Source organism: Taudactylus pleione, unplaced genomic scaffold (assembly GCF_031769625.1).
Source record: "Taudactylus pleione unplaced genomic scaffold, aTauple2 ptg000040l, whole genome shotgun sequence".
NCBI lineage: Eukaryota > Metazoa > Chordata > Amphibia > Anura > Myobatrachidae > Taudactylus > Taudactylus pleione.
In genome coordinates, this window is record NW_028284442.1 from 30,320,469 (window position 1) to 30,342,884 (window position 22,416).

The window sequence follows — 22,416 nt, forward strand, 5'->3', positions numbered from 1 at the left end:
CCATTGCTCTTTCAGGATCTCTACCCTTATTCCCTCCCCACCCACCCCCATTCGCTACTGCCACCTAAAATTTGTACATGGTGGTTATTGGGTCATGTGCTACCATGCTGAGTCTCACCATAGTAGCACCTGTTAAGTTTAAACTTAGGGTGTGCAGTCTAAGCACCAACCTCTTTCCTCTATATCTGTGTATATAATGTACACTTGAAGGTTTAGACTTTTAGACTCCTTATGTTTCGAATTAGCACCCCTCCCCTCTACCCTTAGGTGATTTTAATCAACAAAATTTCCTGCCTAGAATGGGCAATATTATAGGTAAATCCTAGATAAATTGATATATGTGTAAGTATTAGGGATTTTAGGGACCCATATGATGAGGTTACCTTGATGTGATGGATGGGCAAACATTTTACCCAAACATGTGCTGAGAGCCTCACTTATACACTATGTACTTAGGTTATTTTGTTTGTACCTCACATTGTTCACCTATTCATACAGAACTTTATTTTTGTCCTTTACAACCCAATAAAACTGATTGCATAGTACAGCAGCAACAACTCCCTGCCTTGTGTAGGCCGGATTTAAGTATAACTGCAGCAATTTATTTTCTATTTATTCCAGTCCAGACTTTGGAAACTTCTGAATAGAATAATAGTTTATATATACATACATACTATATATACACACACACACACACACAAATTGAACGTTTATGTCTGCAGTCTATACTGTAGAAACTATTGTGTAATGGGTCTGAAGTAGTTCTGAATGTCAGATGATGCTTGCTGCGTACATCAATTACATGATACTGAATGATGATCGCTCACAGACTGACAGGAAGTCTGGTGTGTAGGGAAATCATATCTGATTTCCCCTCCTAGGAAATTTGGGAGATATCTATGAAGTCAGAAGCTGGAGAAAATGCCCAGCTCACTGTAGTGCAATGATACAAATCACATCATCAAGCCACAGTGGAGTGGGGTGGGGATTCTGGGGTCAAGAAAATCTCCCACCACTTCTTTGAAAGAGGTAAGCCTCCCACCAAAGACCACCACACTTAACGCCACTTGAGTTCATCCCAGGGCCCATTGGGTGGAAGTATGGTGGTAATGGTTAAAGAAAAAAAAATGGAATAAACACTCACAGTTTAAATATAAATTTGATTAAATACGACTTCCCGAAAATCATATTTAGCCATGTAGTCCAATAGCAATCTTCTCCTAGTAATTTAGTAAGAATAAAATAAAATAATGCAAGATGACAACTGCTGGCAAGGAGCATGCAGAGGTGCCAAGTGGAGGGGTGGCGTGCACAAAGTACCCAGTTGCTCTGACAGCTTGGGATTTTAATGGAGGCGTAAACCCCATGTAGGTATGGCCATGTCCCCCTGGTGCGCATAGCTTCTGCAGAAGGCCACTGACAGGGTATGACCACGCCACCCTAGAAATGGGCCTAGCCAATTTCTTTGCTGCCCTGTGAGCGCCTAGTCCTAATTGACGGGTGTGGATTATTAGATCGGACGCGTCTTGTTCGACAATTAAATGGTCGACCACGTTAGTTCAACATGTAGTTTAGATAAACAAAGTATAGATCGACAGTAACAATAGTCAGACAGTAATATAGTCGAACGGGACATTAGATCGATATGTAATATATCGAATATGTAAGATCAAAAGGTATATAAGGGCGACACAATGTAGATCGACAACTAATAGTTAGACAATGTTCCAAACCAAATAGGTAGACAGTTAATAGATCGACAGTTAATAGACTGACACCACACAGACATAATAACAGATCGACAGCTAAAAGATCGACAGATAAAAGATTGACTTGTCCAAGATTTAAATCAAATAGATCGACAACTAGTAGATCGACAGATAAAAGATCGACTAGTCCAAGATCGATGCCAACTAGGTCGACCGTTAATAGATCGACACGTTACTTTTAGACAATACAAAAAGGTATACATATCCTACACGCTGCCCGCTAATAGCGCAACCCCCGACAATACTTTCAACCATGGAACTACAGGTCCCAGCCAGCCCTTTCATCCCTGCAAGCGCTCCTGGCCATGCAAGCCCCCTACATCCACCCTGCAGCCCTTCTCCCTAATTGCTTGGCACCCCCATGCGCTGCAGTGCACCCCTTCATCAACCCCCTACCCCCCTATGCTCCACATTATCCTGGATGTCTTGACACGGGCGCATCCATCTAGTAGTGGGGCTGCATCTTAAGCTAGACGGCTTGTTATTGCAAGGGAGAAGATGCGCCCAGGTCCAGGCGTCCAGGCTGCCGTCTAGCTTAAGACGCTGACAGGGCATTGGGTTGCCCAGCAATTAGGGACAAGGCCTGCAAGGTGTACGTTGGGGATAGCACTTGCATGGATGAAAGGGCTGGCTGGGACCTGCACGGTTGAAAGTAGCGTCGGGGGATGCACTATTAGCGGGCAGCATCTTAAGCTAGACGGATACGCCCATGTTCAGACGTCCAGGATAGTGTGGAGCACAGGGGAATAGGGGGTTGATGAAGGGGTGCACTGCAGCGCATGGGGGTGCCCAGCAATTAGCAACAAGGGCTGCAGGGTGGATGTTGGGGGCTTGCATGGCCAGGAGCGCTTGCAGGGATGACCTGGCTGGCTGTGACGTGTAGTTCCATGGTTGAAAGTAGCATCGGGAGATGTGCTATTTGCGGCCAACATCTTAGCGCAGGAGGTTGGGGGGTTGATGAAGGGGTGCGCTGCAGCACATGGGGGTGCCCAGCAATTAGGGACCAGGACTGCAGGGTAACTGTAGGGGGCTAGCATGGCCAGGAGCACTTGCAGGGATGAAAGGGCTGGCTGGGACCTGTAGTTCCTCTGTTGAAAATATTGTCGGGGGATGCGCTATTAGCGGGCAGCGTGTAGGATATGTATACCTTTTTGTATGGTCTAAAAGTAACGTGTCGATCTATTAACGGTCGACCTAGTTGGCATCGATTAACTGTTGGCATTTATTAACTGTCTACCTATTTGGCTTCGATCTGTTATTCTGTCTATCTTGTTTGTTGTCGATCTGCATATCGTCGATATGATTTGTTTCGATCATATGTTGTGTCGATCTGCTTTGTTTCGATCTTATGTTGTGTCGATCTCATGTCAGTCTCGATCTTCTGGTGGTTGATCTAGGGGGTCTGGTCGATCTTTGGTTTGTCGAGCAATTGTTCCTGTCAAACTAGTTGGAGTCGATGTACTGTGGTCGATGTATGTATTGTCGATCTCAGTTACGTTGATCAAACAACCAGATACCCCAATTGACTGGATCCACTATTGTCCTCCCCGGTCAATTGAGGGTACACTCATTCAGTGCCAGGTGCTCCTAGAGAGAAAATGTCTTCATGTATTCTGTTTGGTATTTTTTTTTTATACAAACTGATTTAAAAAAAAAAAAAAAAGAGGGGTTTTAGATCATGTTTTGATTATTTAAAAAAAAAAAAAAAGTTTTCTAGTTTATTATATATTAGTATAAAAAAGGGGAGTGCACAGAGCTGGTAGTCTCTGGGGTTGGCCCACTATTTTTGCCAGCCCTCCTCTCCCATAGAGGGTCCAGCACCACTTCAATCTAGTGTTGTTTCATGTAATGACTGGGGTACTTCTGTCTAAAGCCGGGACACACTAGACGACATTTTAAACAAAATTTGCCGATAACGACCATTCGTTACGACAAATCCTTTAAGCCGTCCAGTGTGTACGCACTATGTCACTGATGATGCACGCTCCTGTGTGTCGTCAGTTACCTCATCTGTCAGACCTACATGTAGGTCCGATGGGCGATATCGTCAGCGTGGGCCTTGCTGCCAAATGCAGCATGGCCTCCGCCATAGTTTCCATCGCTGCTGGCATCGGCAAGTGTGTATGAACTTGCCGATGCATACGCACTTGCCGATTGCTGCCACCCCACCGGGTCTCATCGCTAGACATTAGTGTGTACCCGGCACTGGAGTTTCCATATTATAGTGGAACCAGCCAAGGCTATTTAATTCTAGTTTCCATTTTATCAAGAGTAGCCCCATGCTCACTATCCCATGACTTTAGTGTAAGCAAGCCAAAGCTATAAGTTGTCTGATATGGATGTCAGAGGTGAGGGACAGTCTAAAATACCAATACACATCATCTAATATGTGTCCAGCTTTATGGATTTGCAAAAGATAAAACCTTTTAATTAAAGATACCTGCAACTATAACAAGGACAAACCCCAAGTGTAACAATGAACTCAAACACTATCATCCTGCAAGCTAACTGCACATGAGCACAAACTATCTGCCTCTCCAGGCGCAAGGTGCCACAAGTGCAAATTGTCATACACAGTAACAAAAGCATTTTAAAGTTACAAATATGGACTTGTGTACAACTCTAACTAAGGACCAACAAGACCATTTAACGTGCCCATAGATATGATATTTGCTTTAAGTATTTTACATGACACATCAAATAAATAATAATATGGGAATGTTCCAACTCTTATAAAATGTATGGGTAGATGTACTAAAGTGCGGGTTTAAAGAAATGGGAGGTATTGCCCATAGCAACCAATCAGAGTCTACTTATCATTTATCTAGCACCTTCTAGCTAGAATCTGATTGGTTACCATGGACAGCATCTCCACTTCTATAAACCTACACTTTAGTAAATATAACCCTAAGAGAAAGACTCTGTAAGACTGTATACATCCATTATACACATCTCTAGTGGGTAATCATAGAGGTCACTATAGTCTATGAATAAATATATAATGTACCTCTAAAATGGGAAACAATTGTAAAACATGTATAATGAGAGATTGAGATATTTTATATTCTGTCTACATTATCTGTAAAATGATGTAATATGAATATAAAATGATACAGTAAATAAATATTATTTATAAATTATCACAATGTGTAAGCAGCGGCATACATAGGGTAGACATAAAAACAAATATACAGCGTAGGCTAAGTACAATACACAACAACTGTATCGTATAAGTACATAGCATGAATACAAGAGATTACAGTAAAACCATGGACAGAGAGGGACTAGTACAGGTGCAACTGGGCCAACTTGCTATAGCTTGTAGGAGCAGGCAGTTGCGGGGACAAGTAGACAAAAGGTCATTGAGGGCATTTAGAACAGACTGACATCTTGGATGACATCTTGATATGATATGCCCATATGCTGTGTCTGCTGATCCCAATGCCCGCTGCACGGACAACCTGTACCCTCATCTGGACACATATATGCAGCATTAAGCTTCCACAGAGTGATGCTGAATGTGCAATATACTTGAAAAGTCTGTCCGTGGGACATATAATCCGGATACACTGAGGGTTTGCAAATACAAACTTTGTGAGCACGGATTCCATCACATAGGACTGAATAAAGTCCATAAAGAGGTGAGAGCTGTACTGACGGCATATTTCAAATACTTTACACAATTAAATACAATAATTTGCATGATTATTTTTAGCGTGGACATGCCCCATATTACTGCCACTGACATTGGGTTCATTTAAACACGGCTCAGTCATAAGCACTTTGAATATCAGCTCTACTTGCTGTTTATTCGTATGTGGTTGGGAATATGTGGTCCTTATTACCATTTTGGAATACTGATAGACTTCATCAGCGACTATATCATATGTAGCAGCATTTTGTTCCAGTGACAATATACTGTATGAATGCTTTAACAGCACCACTCTACATATTAATTATATCTAGCTTATCATCTCCCACATTGGTGTTGAGATAAAAAAGATTAATTGCTAAATAATTATATACTCTATAATAATTTTTTAGTTTAAATGTATTCATATATTTTATGGTCTTTTTATTATGTACATTTATGTATTATTAAATTAATTTTTAAACACATATATACATTATTTATGGTCTTTTTCTAAGCGCTGTGTTTTTGTATATTAAAGATATGGGAGATTCTTATGGTCAGTAGAGACGGTAATCAGGATTCGTGCACCCTGAAGATGATATTTCCATTCCTCCAGGGCCAGCCGCAGAATGAGAAGATTCTTGTCCCCAATTGTTCTGCAAGCAGAAAATTCTTAGAATAGAAGCCACAGAGGGAAAGTTTCCTATTATCCCACCATTGAGAGAGCGGGGCTTCTACTACAACTGAGGAGGCCTCTACCTCCAGATAGAAAAGTTTAGACTCATATGGATGGATACAAACACAAAGCATCTTTCAGATTCTAAAAAGCAAAGATAACTACTTCCAATCGTAATCTCCAGTTGGATTTTTATAGATCTGTGAGGGGAACTACCAAAGAAGAATATTCGTATATGAATTTCCAGTAAAAGTTGATTAACCCTAAGAACCATTCAACTGCCTTGAGCTCTGTTGGTTGAGGCCAACTGAGAAGAGCTCAAATTTCTCTGGTTTCATACGGAGCCTGGTGCCCGGGCTTATACACCCCAGGAAAGGGATGGAATCCAACTTAAAGAGACATTGTTGTAAAAACACTTCTCAAACATGAGGATAAATCTTTAGAGTAAAAGAGAATATCGTCAAGGCAGACCAGCATGGATACATTCAACAAATCTCAAAAAAAATTGCTGATAAAATTCTACAAAAAAAACAAAAAAAGGACAGCTGGGGAATTGCAAAGAACAAAATACATGACAAGACATTCGACAGTCTCAAGTATTGAAAGCCAACTTCCACTAATCCCCTGATGGATCCTTCTGAGGTTAAAGGCACCTCTAAGGTCAAAATTAGTGAAAACTACTGCTCCTTTGATTTAAAAAAAATGTCAGTGAAAAGGGGACGTGGATAACAATTCTTAACAGTAATTGAATTAAGGTCCCTGTAATGGATGCATGGCCGAAGGCAACCATTTTTTTTTCTTTACAAAGAAAAATGCAGCCACTGCTGGAGAAGATGGACAAATGAATCCCCTTTGTAGATTTTCTTTGATGTAGTCTGACATTGACTGGGCTTCTGGAAGGGAGAGAAGGTATACTCTTCCTCCGGGTTGAGTTTTGCCTGGAAACAAATTTATGGGACAATCCCATTCATGATGATGAAGAGGTAGTACCACAGCTTCTTTTTTGCAGAAGACATCTTAGAAACTGATATTGAGGTGAAATGCCTGATGTTACATTTCTATTATTCAGAAGAGAGGAGTGGACGTATGTGATCTCTTGAAGATACTGTTGAAAACAAGCCAGACCCAATCAGAGGATATGTGGCATGTTCCAATCTAAATGAGTAGAGTGCAGTTGAAGCCAAGGTAACCCTAAAATAAGTTGACAGGAGACTTTTGGAATGAAAATAAATAAATAAAATAAATTGAATTGGCAACAGGTTTTATGGGTAACGCTAGCTTGGTAACCAATGCTGCAGTTTGCAAAGTTGCCAGCAGCTCCAGAAATCAACCAAGGCTGCAAGAACACATAACAAGTGGCATTTTCCAATGCCATGGGAATTATACCATCTTGTTTTGAAGAGCTGTTAGAAGAGTAACTATTTCTACAGAAGCAGTGTGGAGATGCACTTGCACTGGAATGCGGGGCACTGCAGGTGCAGCATAAAGGTGTACTTGCACTGGGATGCCGAGCACTGCAGGGGCAGTGTGGAGGTGCTTTTGTACTGAGATGCTGAACTCTGCAGAGGCAATTTGGGAGTGTACTGTCACAAGATGCTGAGCACTGCAGGAGTGGTGGAGGTGCACTGGAACAATATCCTGAACACTGCAAGTGCAGTGGAGAAAGGCACCAAGAGACAAAAGATTACAAGAAGGATAAACTGAAACTCAAGAGAATCACCATGATCCAGGAGTAGACAGTCACTAGAAGATAAGATGAAGAGTAAATGAGGGAGTATCCAGGGGCAGTTTTTATAGCCCACCATTGATTGCTATGTTCAGAAGCACTTATCTGACTAACAGTTCTGAGCAGTGATTGGCTGGCAGTAGGAGGAATCAAGATGGCAGCAACTATAAACCAGCCACTGTGACCACTGCTGCCTGGACCCAGGTGGAGGAAGCTGAGAAACTCTGATGCAGTCAGATAGACCCAGTAACTCTCCAGACCCGTTAAGAGAGAGCTGCAGTCTGGCGTTTTGTCACAGGAGGAGGATGAGGAGAGAGAAGTGACCCCTGAATTGGTGGTTAGAAGATTATTGGTAACCTTGGTTTGGACAGTTTTAATGGAGTGGAGCGGGTGCAAACCAAACTGAAGAGGACCAAGAAGGGAGTGGAAAGGCAATAAGGTGGTAGTTAGAGAGAAACTCAGGTTCAAGTGAGGGTTTCTTTTAGAAGGATGAGACAATAGTGTGTTTGAAGGAGGCAGGGACAGAAGAGAGGGACAGGTTGGACAGATAGGAAAGCTTTAGGAGAGAGGTAGCGGATGAAGTGGGACATTTGGGATCAAGTGGGCAGTTGGATGGCTGAGATGGAGAAGAGAATGTGGACTTCATCCCCAGTGATGGGAGAGAAGGCAGATATGGTGCAAAGGAAGGTTTGTGGGGTAGCTGTGGGATAGGAGGCTGGGTAGAGGAGATGGCATTGTGAATGTTTTGCACTTTGGTAGTAAAGAGGGCGTCAAATTCAAGCACGTAGCAAATGAGTTTTGAGTGCAATGTATGCTGCAGAGTCTGACATGGTCTGACAGGGATGGCCAGAGGTGCAGGGCCAAGAGTGTAAGAGTAGAGCAGTAAAGTGAAACTGTTTAACTAGAGCAGGAGAAGGTGGAAATGTGCCATAATGGGATCCATCACACACTGCGTGAATCCTTTTTGTTTCCTTAAATTTCTCCTTTCCCGTGCTAGAAAGTCTGCTTCAGTTGCCCCATTACTGCTGCTAGAGCCATACTCCTGTGAGAACACTGATATTGGCAAAAGAAACTGAAGTGCTGCTATAAGTTGAGTAACAGCACAGTATTTGATAAAGCTATGTTTTAAGCTGGGAATCAATACTTAATTTTTCTAACACAAGTGGGACAAGCTTCCTGTTCCACTAGGCATGTGTGAACCATACTTGCCTACTTTTGAAAACTAGTTTCAGGGTTATTAAAGTTGGTAGTAGAATACGGAACGCTCGCGCTGTTAAAGGAACGTGTCATGCTCTGCTCAAAGCGCGTTTCCAACCCCACCTGTGGGCGTATCTATTGCCACTCAGGGTGTGTCCTGCACTGAATCAGGAGACTACCGCAGGATGCGGGAGGATAGGCAAGCATGCCCCTTACCCAGACAGTTTCCAGCATACGCCCCCTCATACCCAAATGGTGCCCAGAAGACGCACAACCCCCATACCCATGCAGTGCTCAGCATACACCCCCATACCCATAATGTTCAGTATACCCCCCCATACTTATACACTGCCCAGCATACCCCCCACCCATATAGTAATCACCATGCACCCTCCCATACCAAGTGTCCAGCATACACCCCCTCCATACCCACACACAGTGCTCAACATATACACACCCCATACCAACACAGTGCCCAGTATATACCCCCACATATACCATACAGTGTCCAGCATGCACACCCATAGTGCCCAACATGCACACCCCATACCCATGCAGTGCCCAGCATACACCCCCCCATACAGTGATCAACATACACCTCATATACCTACAAACTCACAGTGCCCAGCATACAGCCCCCATACCGTACCACCATCCACCCCCCACACCCATAGTACCAGACATACACATAACAGTACAGTAATACTTTATTCTATACCTGTAGCACAGCTACACAACATCTGTCATAGCCCTGTGTTGAACAGCAGAGAGCAGTGATAACTAGAGGAGAGGGTACTTACTGCCCTCACTGCAGAAGGGTGGCAGCCATGTTGCCGAAGTTCTATAATTCCGGATACCTCTCTTTCATATGCTCCCCCCTGGTGGCCGCCGGCAGCAACTGCAGCTAGAGAAGATGCTCTACAGCAGGTTATTCCCAACAGCAGACGAATGCGGGGGTTTTAATTAATTTTCTGGGGCATCGGGAGACTGTGCCTTGATCTGGGAGTCTCCAGCAGGAAGCAGGAGGGTAGGCAAGTATGGTGTGAACCAGCAATGCCCCTCACGTGTACACAGAGGCTTCCTGCACTAGCCTGGTGAGTACTCTTACCGCTGACAGCCAGTAACGCCATCCAGCTGAGCATTGCTGAAGTGCCCGATGCATTATTTTTTTCCATAACTGGTGCGACCACCTTACATAGCACACACTGGCTCTACCAGAAAAGAGGTTTAACCAGCCCTTATTGTTCCCACTAAATGCACATAGGGAAATTTTTTTCATAATTATTTATCACTACTTTCCAAATGCTACTTGTAACTTTTCAATGGAATTTTCTAGGCAAAAAACAGTATGTATGTTCCCTGTAAATATCTTGTCTAATTTTAGGTACTGTTATCAATGCTATAGAAGGCCATACGTCTTGCTACACAAACACGTGAAAGTGCCTTGCTTGTACATTTTTATTTATATTTTTTTAAATATAAAAAAGATTTCTTTTTTGCTCCCATAGTCCTGACAGGTTTCCTATAAACTTGTCCTAACTGGAACTATTGGGTACGCCTGCATGTTGGCAGAAATGGTGTTTACTTCCTCCCCGGTGGAATTATGCTGCAGCACAGCACATTTTTGTTTGATGTTCCCAGCTTAATATGTATTGCAAGAGCCTGGGACATGATATTATAATTGCAAGAGTTAATGGGTTAATTTGCCTATACTATGTGTTTTAGTATTTGTTTTCTTTGGTCAATTTAAGTGAGATAATATCAAATACCAAATGCTACTTACCTGCGCTCTATTGATCTGGTCATCTGACACATCCAATTCTAGTAGAGGAAATCCTCTCTCTTCTGCTCAGACCTGTTTCTACTAACAGGTTTGTCAAAGCTTCTCCCAAATAGAATACCCTTGAAACTCTCTGGCTTGAGACCGTTGGTAAATCGGGGGATCTGCCAAATCTCTAGAGCGCTTGTATATAACAATTTGGGGCTGATTCTGATTCGCACACAGGTCTGAATGAGTCCGTATTCTGAATGGGAATGGATCAAAAACGGAATGCGAATACGGCTGTATGCGCATCCTGATGCGTACGCATCGTACCGCCCCCCTTTTTCTGTACACGAGAGCAGCCATCATTATCATCACCACTTACCCCATGCTAAGTACAAGAGATGCAACTGAATAGATGTTTCTTGGTATACGCACAACTCTGGTTACGAAGCTTCCTGTGCGGACATCCCCTTTGTACCTGTCTTGATAAAGACCCTTTAGGGCCGAAACGTCAACAGATTATGATGCCCTTTTTTGTGAATAAAATATTCTGACTGCTCGAATGGTGAGTGCCCTCATTTATTTATTTATTTATTTATATATATATATATATATATATATATATATATATATATATATATACATACATACATATACATACACAGTCAGGTGCATAAATATTGGGACATTGACAGAATTTTCATATTTTGTCCTCTATTCACCACCACAATGGCTTTTAAATGAAACAAACAAGATGTGCTTTAACTGCAGACTTTCAGATTTAATTTGAGGGTAATTACATCCAAATCAGGTGAACGGTGTAGGAATTACAACGGTTTCTATATGTGCCTCCCACTTTTTAAGGGGCCAAAAGTAATGGGACAAACTAAACAATCCTAAATCTAACTTTCACTTTTTAATACTTTGTTGCAAATCCTTTGCAGGCAATTACAGCCTGAAGTCTGGAACGCATAGACATCACCAGACGCTGGGTTTCATCCCTGGTGATGCTCTGCCAGGCCTCTACTGCAAATGTCTTCAGTTCCTGCTTGTTCTTGGGGCATTTTCCCTTCAGTTTTGTCTTCATCAATTGAAATGCATGCTCAATCAGATTCAGGTCAGGGGATTGACTTGGCCATTGCATAACATTCCACTTTTTAGCCTTAAAAACGCTTTGGTTGCTTTTGCAGTATGCTTCGGGTCATTGTCCATCTGCACTGTGAAGCGCCGTCCAATGAGTTCTGAAGCATTTGACTGAATATGAGCATATAATATTGCCCAAAACACTTCAGAATTCATTCTGCTGCTTTTGTCAGCAGTCACATCATCAATAAATACAAAGGAACCAGTTCCATTGACAGCTATACATGCCCACGCCATGACACTACCACCACCATGCTTCACTGATGAGGTGGTATTGGATCATGAGCAGTTCCTTTCCTTCTCTTCTCTTCCCATCACTCTGGTACAAGTTGATCTTTGTCTCATCTGTCCATAGGATGTTGTTCCAGAACTGTAATGGCTTTTTTAGATGTTGTTTGGCAAACTCTAATCTGGTTTTCCTGTTTTTGTGGCTCACCAATGGTTTACATCTTGTGGTAAACCCTATATATTAACTCTTGTGAAGTCTTCTCTTGATTGTTTACTTTGACACATATACATCTACCTCCTGGAGAGTGTTCTTGATTTGGCCAACTGTTGTGAAGGGGTTTTTCTTCACCAGGGATATAATTCTTCTGTCATCCACCACAGTTATTTTCCGTGGTCTTCCGGGTCTTTTGGTGTTGCTGAGCTCTCCAGTGCGTTCTTTCTTTTTAAGAATGTTCCAAACAGTTGATTTGGCCACACCTAATGTTTTTGCTATCTCTCTGATGGGTTTGTTTTGATTTTTCAGCCTAATGATGACTTGCTTCACTGATAGTGACAGCTCTTTGGATCTCATATTGAGAGTTGACAGCAACTGATTCAAAATGCAAATGTCACACCTAGAATCAACTCCAGACTTTTTACCTGCTTAATTGATAATGAAATAACGAGGGAATAGCCCACACCTGTCCATGAAATAGCTTTTGAGTTGATAGTCCCATTACTTTTGGCCCCTTAAAAAGTGGGAGGCACATATAGAAACCGTTGTAATTCCTACACCGTTCACCTGATTTGGATGTAATTAGCCTCAAATTAAATCTGAAAGTCTGCAGTTAAAGCACATCTTGTTTGTTTCATTTCAAAACCACTGTGGTGGTGAATAGAAGCCAAAATCTGAAAATTCTGTCAATGTCCCAATATTTATGGACCTGACTGTATGTATATATATATATATATATATATATATATATATATACATACATACACTGGTGTGGTCACATACTGTACCACTAGCACCGTGGATGTTTAAGAGCCGTGGATCAAAGCCAATTGTTGTATGTATGTGTGTAAACAATTAGCTGTGATCCACGGCAATTAAACATCTGCGGTGCCAGTGGTATGTGACACACACCTGAATTACCCACATTCCTGTGAAATCAGCTCCCTCCAAGGGAAACTAAAGCAAATCCTGTGCAGTCTGCAGCAGCAGTGGAGGTTTGGAACGCCAGGTTTTCTGGGTTTTCGTGGTTGCACAGGTCCAGCTGGAAGTCAGCACTGGATGACAGGAAGGGTTTAAAACCGTCATCCACCCAGTGCTCTGGGCACTGACGCCAAATAGTGACCAACGAGTAGGCCAGAGTCATTAGTGCCAGGGACTTTTTCTGAAATAACTGTGCTAAAGAGCATAACAGATTGCAGCTACATTCTACCACAACATATTTACTTACACCTGCATGTCGAATTACTGTGCCTCTTTGTCCATGTGTCAGTCTGTGTAGTGCAGTATTTGTTACAATTAAAAGGCACTGTTTCATAGTGAACCTGCCTATAGTGTGTCCTATTTACTACAACACTGTTACATTTGGTGACCCATACAGGGAGCTATGCTGTTGGGTCACAGCACAGATGCCAGACGCCGACGGCATGGTTAAGGAACTAACGAGGCAGAACGTTCCAGTATATGCGAGAACGTCTGGCGAGCCATAAAAACCGCAGTTGTATCAAGAACCCTGTATAAATTGCCGTGCACTGTGGAAATATCTGTTGTGTCTACGGGAGAAAAAAAGCGCTTCTTTCCTTTACCTTATTGCGGTGCCTAATTCATATTTTACTGAACCACATTAACCATTGCATTGCTGAAGAAAGAGCAGTACTTTCCTTTTCCCTAATGGTGCTTGAGATATGTTATGTTGAACCTTGTTAACTATTGCGCTGCTGGACGAGGGAACAGTGTTTGTTTGGGAAGTTATGAAAGTAATCTCCACACATATTTATTGTTGGAAAACACTGGCTTCTCATTGCTCTTATTTGAAAGCACCTAAACTCTTGCATAAATCTCCAGAAGTTACAATGGAGGAGGTATTTCGCACCATAACAAATTTGTTGGCCTCTCATCAGAGGAACAAATTTTACGGCTGGTGACCCAGTCAGTGTAAGAGACATCTGCAGGGCACTTATAGAAAATGTCTACCTCAGGCGACCCAGAGGCAGATTTATTGATATTTGAGAGGGTGGCACGTTTAAAGTGGCCAGACGCTTCTTGAGCTAATAAACTTGCCCCCTATCTCACTGGCGAGGCACAAAACGAATATGCTGATTTGTCCTCCACTGATGCGGAGAAGTATGACCTGGTCAAAAGTGCCATTTTGGCCTGGTCAGGACTCTCTCCAGCTGGGAAGGAGCAGCGCTTCCACATGTGGGCCCTACTACGAGGGGTCCCAAATTGGTAAAAAAGTTGAAGAACTCGCCAGACAGGGGCGAAGTTGGCTCCAGCCAGAGGTCCGCACTGCCGCACAGATTGTGGAGACGGTAGTTGTTGACCTGTGCATAAGGACCCTAGGTCAAAGTATGCAGTGCTGGGTGGAATACGCAGATCCTCAGAACCTGGAGTTGGCTATAGTGTTGGAGCGGTAGGAAATATGGCAAAAATGCCGGAAAAGAGACCAGGTAATGTGCATCCCGTTAAGTTGGCACCACACTGGCCTGTGACCCCGTCTACACACACTATACGAGGAGACCCCAACAGAGAGACCATGGTCATCCGCTATGAGTTTGGAGAGCCAGGTCACTTAAGTCAGGCCTGTCCAGAAAAAAAATCAGAGCCTATGGATTGTGGTGTGGCCGACACAGACGCTATATACCCAGTCTTTTGTACTATGGTACCCTTGGACTCCAGACTCCCATTAATGTAGAAGTCTGATTTGCTGGTTGGTTGAGAACTACTGGCTATAATAGATTCAGGTAGTGAGCTAACCCTGATTTCAGAGGCGGTCCTACCCAGTTCAGTAGAAAAAGTGCCAGGGTTAGTTGAGGTGCTTTGTGTACATGGGTCCACAGAAAACTTTTCCCGTTATGAGTGTGTCTCACCCTAAAGGGGCGTACTTATAAGGTAGAAGCCGCGGTTGCACCCAAGCTCCCTTACCCGCTTATATTGGGACGCAATTTCCCAGGGTTCGCTGAGCTCTTGAAAGAACCTCAGAGACAGAACAAATATAAAATCTCTCAGGCTCTACTTTACAAAGTGGAGAGAGGTGTAATAAAACAACCTGTCCTCTTTGGAGAGGAAACACCTGAATAGCCCATATCGAACAAGGGTACTTCTATTCCGGATTGCGGTACACTGCCAAATTACTTAGATCTATGAAGCTTTGCCAGGGACCAGCAGAACGATGCTGCCCTTGGGAATATTATGTCCAATCTCGGTGTAGTCAATGGCACAGTAAAAAGCGCTTACCCTCCAGAAGGCAGCCCATATTTTATCCTCAAGTCAGATCTACTGTATAGAGTTAAGTTGGAACAAGGGAAGAAAGTTGAGCAGTTTTTGGTACCCAGGCTACATGTACCACTAGTGTTACGGGCCGCTCATACCCATCTCTGGGGAAGTCATCTCAAATAATAGAAAACCCTAAACTGTATCTTGCTCTGGTTCTTTTGGCCAGGAGTCACGGCCGAAGTTAAAAGGTTCTGCCAACAGTGTCCCGTGTGCCAGAGGACCAGCCCTAGACCTCACTTAAGGGCCCCTCTGGTCCCAATGTCCATTATTGGAGTACCGTTTGACTGCATCTCAATGGATCTCGTAAGTCCACTGGAGAAATCAAAACAGGGTAACCAACATGTCCTGGTAATCTTGGACTACACCACTCGTTATTCAGAAGCGATACCCTTGCGGAAAACTAAGACAACTACTATTGCCAAGGAATTGCTGCTCCTTTTTTCTCACCTTGGATTCCCTAAAGAAATTCATGCAGATCAGAGGACTCCGTTTATGTCCCAGGTGATGTCAGAGTTGTGTAAAAAATTGGGAATAGCACTTCTCCATACCTCTGTCTACCACCCACAGACGGATGGGTTGGTGGAGAGATTCAACAGGACCTTAAAGTCTATGATCCGCCGGGCTGTCCTGGATAATAAGCGGGAATGGGATGAAGTACTGTTCTCGCTTACTTCGTGTTTGCCATATTTGAGGTACCCCAATCGTCTACCGGTTTTAACCCTTCTGAGCTCCTCTTTGGAAGACATTCTAGAGGCGTGCTAGACATTTTGAAAGAAGGCTGGGAACAGCAGAAAATAGTAAAACCGAATGTTGTGGAGTTAGTTAGAAACTTATATGAACGACTGTATATCAGAGGGCCCCTTGTCCGAGAAAACCTTATAGAGGCCCTAGTTCGTCAGAAACTAGCCTAGTAGATCTCAGCTCAGGTACAAAAATTTCATCCAGGGGACAAAGTTCTAGTATTGGTAATGACACAAGAAATCAAGTTGTTTGCCCATTGGCTTGGGCCATACAAAGCAATGGCATTTGTAGGACCGGTAAATTACCAAGTCAGACAGCCAGGACGGAGACATACAGAGCAGATGTATCATGTTAACTTGCTCAAACCCTGGCAAGAGGACAGTTCGCGCCCTGTACTACTGGCTAGGTCACTCGGATCTCTAACTGTCCCTTTGAGGGATATGTTGTCCACAGAGCAGCTGAAACCCAGTGTCCACCGAAAACGAGGGGTGTTTACTCCTCTACCAGAACGCACCACATTTGTGGGGTATGAGGAAGATACACCTGGGAAGGTGGTCATGAAGCACCAGTCGTGTAACCGACAGATACACAGAAGTATTTTCCAGAGAGTTATAGTATGTAGATCCTGGTTGAAAATATTGACTCTGGTCTCTCACTAGGTCCGCTGGAAAGCAAATCACTTTTAATTGGAATGAGACTTTTAGGATATTTGCAAGAACATGTGGCAATAGTCTCTAAAAAAAGCAAGAGACTCCAAACCTGGATTTGTTGGAGTGCTTAATAATATATTTGAAGGCTGCTGTGCTAATAACTAATGGCGGTTATACACTGGAGCGATGTTATTTTCCCATTTGGCCAAATTGGAACGACAAATCGTGCATATGGTGCGGTATGCGCACTCCCGTGGTCGATATCGCATGCAGCACCATGCATGTTAATGAAGGAAATGAGTGATCATTCCGTCCTTCATTAATTGCTGCAGTGTGTACCGGCAATCACCCGATGTCCAGGGTGTCCCTGGACATTGGCACAACTGTCGGTCGCACAAGTGTGTACCCACCTTATTGTAGATAGGAAGTCTACAAGATTAAACAGGGACTGGCAAAAGTGACTACATGATGGGAGAGACTGTGAACGTCAATGGGACAGAACCTCATGAGGCTGGAGATATGACCGAATGGGACATCTAGTTCCAGCATGTACCAAAACACCAGCAGCATACCAAGAATAAAGCTGAAGCTCGTAGCCCTGCAAATGGGTCCCAAACAGCAGGAATCACAAGCATTGTGACAATATTGAGAATCCCTGTAGTACAGCTATGGCCAAAAGTTTTGAGAAAGACACAAGTATTGGTTTTCACAAAGTCTGCTGCTTCAGTTTTTATGAAGGCAATTTGCATATACTCCAGAATGTCATGAAGAATGATCAGATAAATTGCAGTTAATTGCAAAGTCCCTCTTTGCCATGACAAAACTTTATCCCAAAAACAAAATTTCCACTGCATTTCAGCCCTGCTACACAAGGATCAGCTGACATCATGTCAGTGATTCTCTCGTTAACACAGGTGAGAGTGTTAATAAGGACAAGGCTGGAGATCACTCTCTCATGCTGATTGAGTTAGAATAACAGACTTGAAGCTTCAAAAGAAGGGTAGAGAAGTTACCTGTAAGGAAACACGTAAGTCATCATTGCTTTGCACAAAAAGGGCTTCACAGTCAAGGATATTGCTGCTAGTAAGATTGCACCTAAATCAACCATTTATCGGATCGTCAAGAACTTCAAGGAGAGAGGTTCAATAGTTGTGAAGAAGGCTTCAGGGTGCCCAAGAACGTCCAGCAAGCTCCAGGACCATCTCCTAAAGTTGATTCAGCTGCAGGATCGGGTCACCACCAGTGCAGAACTTGCTCAGGAATGGCAGCAGGCAGGTGTGAGTGCATCTTCACGCACAGTGAGGCGAAGACTTTTGGAGGATGGCCTGGTGTCAAGAAGGGCAGCAAATAATCCACTTCTATCCATGAACAAAAATCAGGGAAAGACTGATATTCTGCAAAAGGTACAGGGATTGGACTGCTGAGGACTGGGGTAAAGTTATTTTCCCTGATGAATCCCCTTTCAGATTGTTTGGGGCATCTGGAAAAACGCTTGTCCGGAGAAGGAAAGGTGAGCGCTACCATCAGTCCTGTGTCATGCCAGCATCCTGAGACCATTCGTGTGTGGGATTGCTTCTCAGCCAAGGCAGTGGGATCACTCACAATTCTGCCTAAGAACACAGCCATGAATAAAGAATGGTACCAAAACATCCTCCAAGAGCAACTTCTCCCAACCATCCAAGAACATTTTGGTGATGAACAATGCCTTTTCCAGCATGATGGAGCACCTTGTCATAAGGCAAAAGTGATAAGTAAGTGGCTTGGGGAACAAAACAGCGAAATTTTGGGTCCATGGCCAGGAAACTCACCAGACCTTAATCCCATTGAGGCGGGTGGACAAACAAAAAACCCACAAATTCCAAGCATTGATTAGGCAAGAATGGGCGGCCATCAGTCAGTATGTGGCCCAGAAGTTGACTGACAGCATTCCAGGGCGAATTGCAGAGGTCTTGAAAAAGAAGGGTCAATACTGCAAATATTGACTCTTTGCATAAACTTAATGTAATGTAATTGTCAATAAAAGCCTTTAAAACTTAAGGAATGCTTGTAATTTTACTTCAGTATACAATAGTAAAGGTGCCCATCCACTAGAAGACATGAAAATGACTGCACGATTACGACATTGTAATCATGCAGTCGTTTGTCAGTCTGTGATGTGCCTACACTGAACGAGCAGTCATTCAGTGTAGGCACATCAGTCATCTGCAAACATGCTGAACCTGACGTTATTGTCAGGTTGTCCAGCATGTTTGCCCGATGATAGATGTCTAAACGACCAGTGGGAGGGCACATCGCTGGTAGTTTTATACAGTTTTGCAAACGATTTGCAAATTATTTATGGACGATTGAATGATAACATTATCATTTAATTTAATCGTCTAGTGGATGGGCACCTTAACATCTGACAAAAATGTCTAAAAACATTGAAGCAGCAAACTTTGTGAAAACCAATACTTGTGTCATTCTCAAAAGTTTTGGCCATGGCTGTATATATAAAATTGTCATTATTTAATATCTAATAATATAAATCGGGTAACAATTTTTGCCTTGTATTCCAACATGATGATTTCTGCTTTATCTATTTGTTTGAGGCACCACAGTAGGAGCAGTTTGCGGGCTCACTAACTACTCTGTGGAACTGCATATGATCCTTTTGCTTAAAATATCACTCACATAGTGGGTCTGCGCCAGTAGTAACAACATGCATTATGGGCTCTGGAACCTGATTAGGTAATGAAAACTTTGCCCATAACTGCAGTTAGATGTAGTTTCCAGATTTAAAAGTATCGTATTGTTTGGAAAAACCCATTCAACAGAACTCTCGCCGGAGTTCAGAATTCTCATTAATTTATAGTTTTATTTATCACTCAATATACTGCTCTATTGACCCACATTTACTTTTCAGAAACTAAGATCAGATCTGTCTGTCAACTACCTCCCTCCAAATATGTGCATTCTCCAGCCCTAAATGATTGTTCACGTTTTCCACAAAATTAAATATAGTATTTGTAGCTCAAGTACAGAACATCACCTATCCCACCATGGTGAGAAATATCCCCATATGCCCATCGAAGTTTGCACAAGCAGTAAGCTTAGGTGGTCCAAAGCACAAAACAGGGAGAGCGAAGGATAGACAGAAGTTTCCTTATGAAGAGTCTACTACAGTCCATGAAAGTATACTGCATTTGCATAATTCTACTGTGATAAAACCAACTGCCTCTATTTTCCAACATTACGCTCCACTTAGAGAGCACCTACACCTTTTGCTGATATAAGGAATTCAATTATACAGTACAGGCAGATCAGTCTACCTGTACATACTACATGTAGGCTGTAACTACAAAATATAATACACATTTGTCTAGAACCGTTTTCGGTCAGATAAGAGGGGATTGATTGTACAGTATCAAACATACGGGAAAAGGCCACTAAGGGAACATGTACAGTCGCCTGAAGTATAGTATAAAAATGACTGTTTAAAGCAGGGGTGGGGAACATTTTTCCTGCCGAGAGCCATTTTGATATATATAACATTATTCGCGGGCCGGGTGCAGGCCACGCCCCTCCATGTGACAACACACAAGGGTGGGGTCACAATCACCGATTACAGGCAATACTGGAACATCCTCAGGATGCTCCAGGGAGCTGTAAGAGCAGTGGTGTGATCGTCTGAAGCTTCCTAAGGATGCCCCAGGCGGCACTGCTACATAGATTCTGGCTGCAGTGTGCCATTCTAGGTGCCCTGTTAGCCAGATGAGGCTAGCAGAATATAGCTCCGAGGGCCAGACCAAATGATACCGCGTGCCTTATACAGCCCCCGGCCTGAGGTTCCCCATCCCTGATTTAAAGGGACAAAAAGGTTGATCCAGGACAGCATAAGAAATGTGTGTTTCTTCTCAAACACAAGCACATCTAAATGTTGCCTTAGGGCAGTCTATAAATAGTAAGAGGACGCTTCTGGAAATATTGCTTAATAAGCTTTTAAACCTCATCCTTCATAATTAGAATGGTTTAATGCAATAGTGTTTGTCATTTACTGGCAGGTGAAAACCATGACAGCGGTGTGCTTAGGGAGTCCATTAGGTCATAGCAAACAGGGCAGCGTGACCTGTAAGCCATTATTGCAGGGCTGTATAGACCAGGGCATACTGTACTTAGAATTAAGTTGACCTGCTGAATATTATCCTAACCACTACTTACAGTATGTGACTGGCTTATTATTTCCTTCATATTGCCCCATTAGCCCTTGCAAAGAGGCCAGATGAACTTTGCTCATTGCTTATATGAGCAGCTTTACTTTATCGTTTATACAATGACATGCACAACCTAAATAACCCCTGCTGAGCCAAACCAATATAGATCAATGTACTGTGCACCCATCTAATAGCTGCTTACTACAACACTATAGTTTGGCATTGCACAATGATAAGCTTGCATTGCAGCAACTTCTGCTGGTGTCTAGCAGTCATCTACATTAGCAGACTTTCCCGTCCAGCCCAGCAAACTGAGGAGCCACTTGCACTACAACCCCCAACACACACATTGCTCACCTGTATGCTAGGCTCATACACTCGAATAGCCGGGTAAGAGTGGGGTCAATGCTGCCGGCTGGGGCAATGTCCGGCTTCTCTGGCTCCTTTCCCCTGTGCCTGTCATCGTTATGCGGAGAGGAGACCATAAAGTGCCCGCTATGAATGACTTGCTGATGTAGCCGGGGCCGGAGCCCCTCACTGTCAGAGTCCGAATCAGTGTCCGCAGCGGGCCCCGGGAGCTGGGCAGAGATGCAGCCTGCCATGGTGCTGCTAGCAGCCGCCGTAAGCTAGGAAGTGACAGGCGTGGGGCAGCGCAGTAAAACCCATCTGAAGATATACACCAATAGGATAGTAGAGAGAACACTGCAATTACATAACCCACTAATCACAGATAACAAAAGCTGCAGGTATCTACATAGCCACGCCCATTATTCTGACAGGGACCGCCCCCGTGTGTCAGAGCGCTAGTAAGGTGAGTGCCGTTGGCACTATACCCTTCCCAGATAGCGCAGCCGCAGACTGATCTATAGGGTGGAAAGTTAGGCCGGTTCTATAGATACGCTGGGTGGGTACGTGGCCGAGCAGGTCACCACATTAAAGAGGGCGCCCTGACCCGGCCGCGGCCAGCGGCTTGCAGAATTAAGCTCAGGCGGGTGACAGTCAGCTGCCTGCCCCGCGATATTGTGTTAGGGTCGGGTGGGCAGCGCTGTATTGATTCATTTATTGCCGTAGTTTTAGAATTGATCTCCTGGCCAAATATTTCCCTCCCTCCTCTGGTAGAGCTCCTGCCTCCTCCCAGGAGGGGATGGTGCTGGCGCTGCACAGCATAACCTGCATGTCAGCACAGCCTGTGCGCTCCTCAGTCAGA

The 22,416-nt window shown here is 43.5% G+C and overlaps 1 protein-coding gene across 3 annotated transcripts in view; it reads right to left on the minus strand.

The window, feature by feature from the left end:
- MLXIPL (MLX interacting protein like) overlaps positions 1-21,823 on the minus strand; it is a 162,707-nt gene extending 140,884 nt beyond the window's left edge. For all 3 annotated transcript variants that reach the window (XM_088454029.1, XM_088454025.1, XM_088454032.1), the window contains exon 1: positions 21,567-21,823. In XM_088454029.1, coding sequence (XP_088310155.1) covers positions 21,567-21,811 — 245 coding nt within the window. In that variant the 5' untranslated portion in view covers positions 21,812-21,823. The remainder of the gene's footprint in view (positions 1-21,566) is intronic.
- Positions 21,824-22,416: the final 593 nt, after the last annotated feature.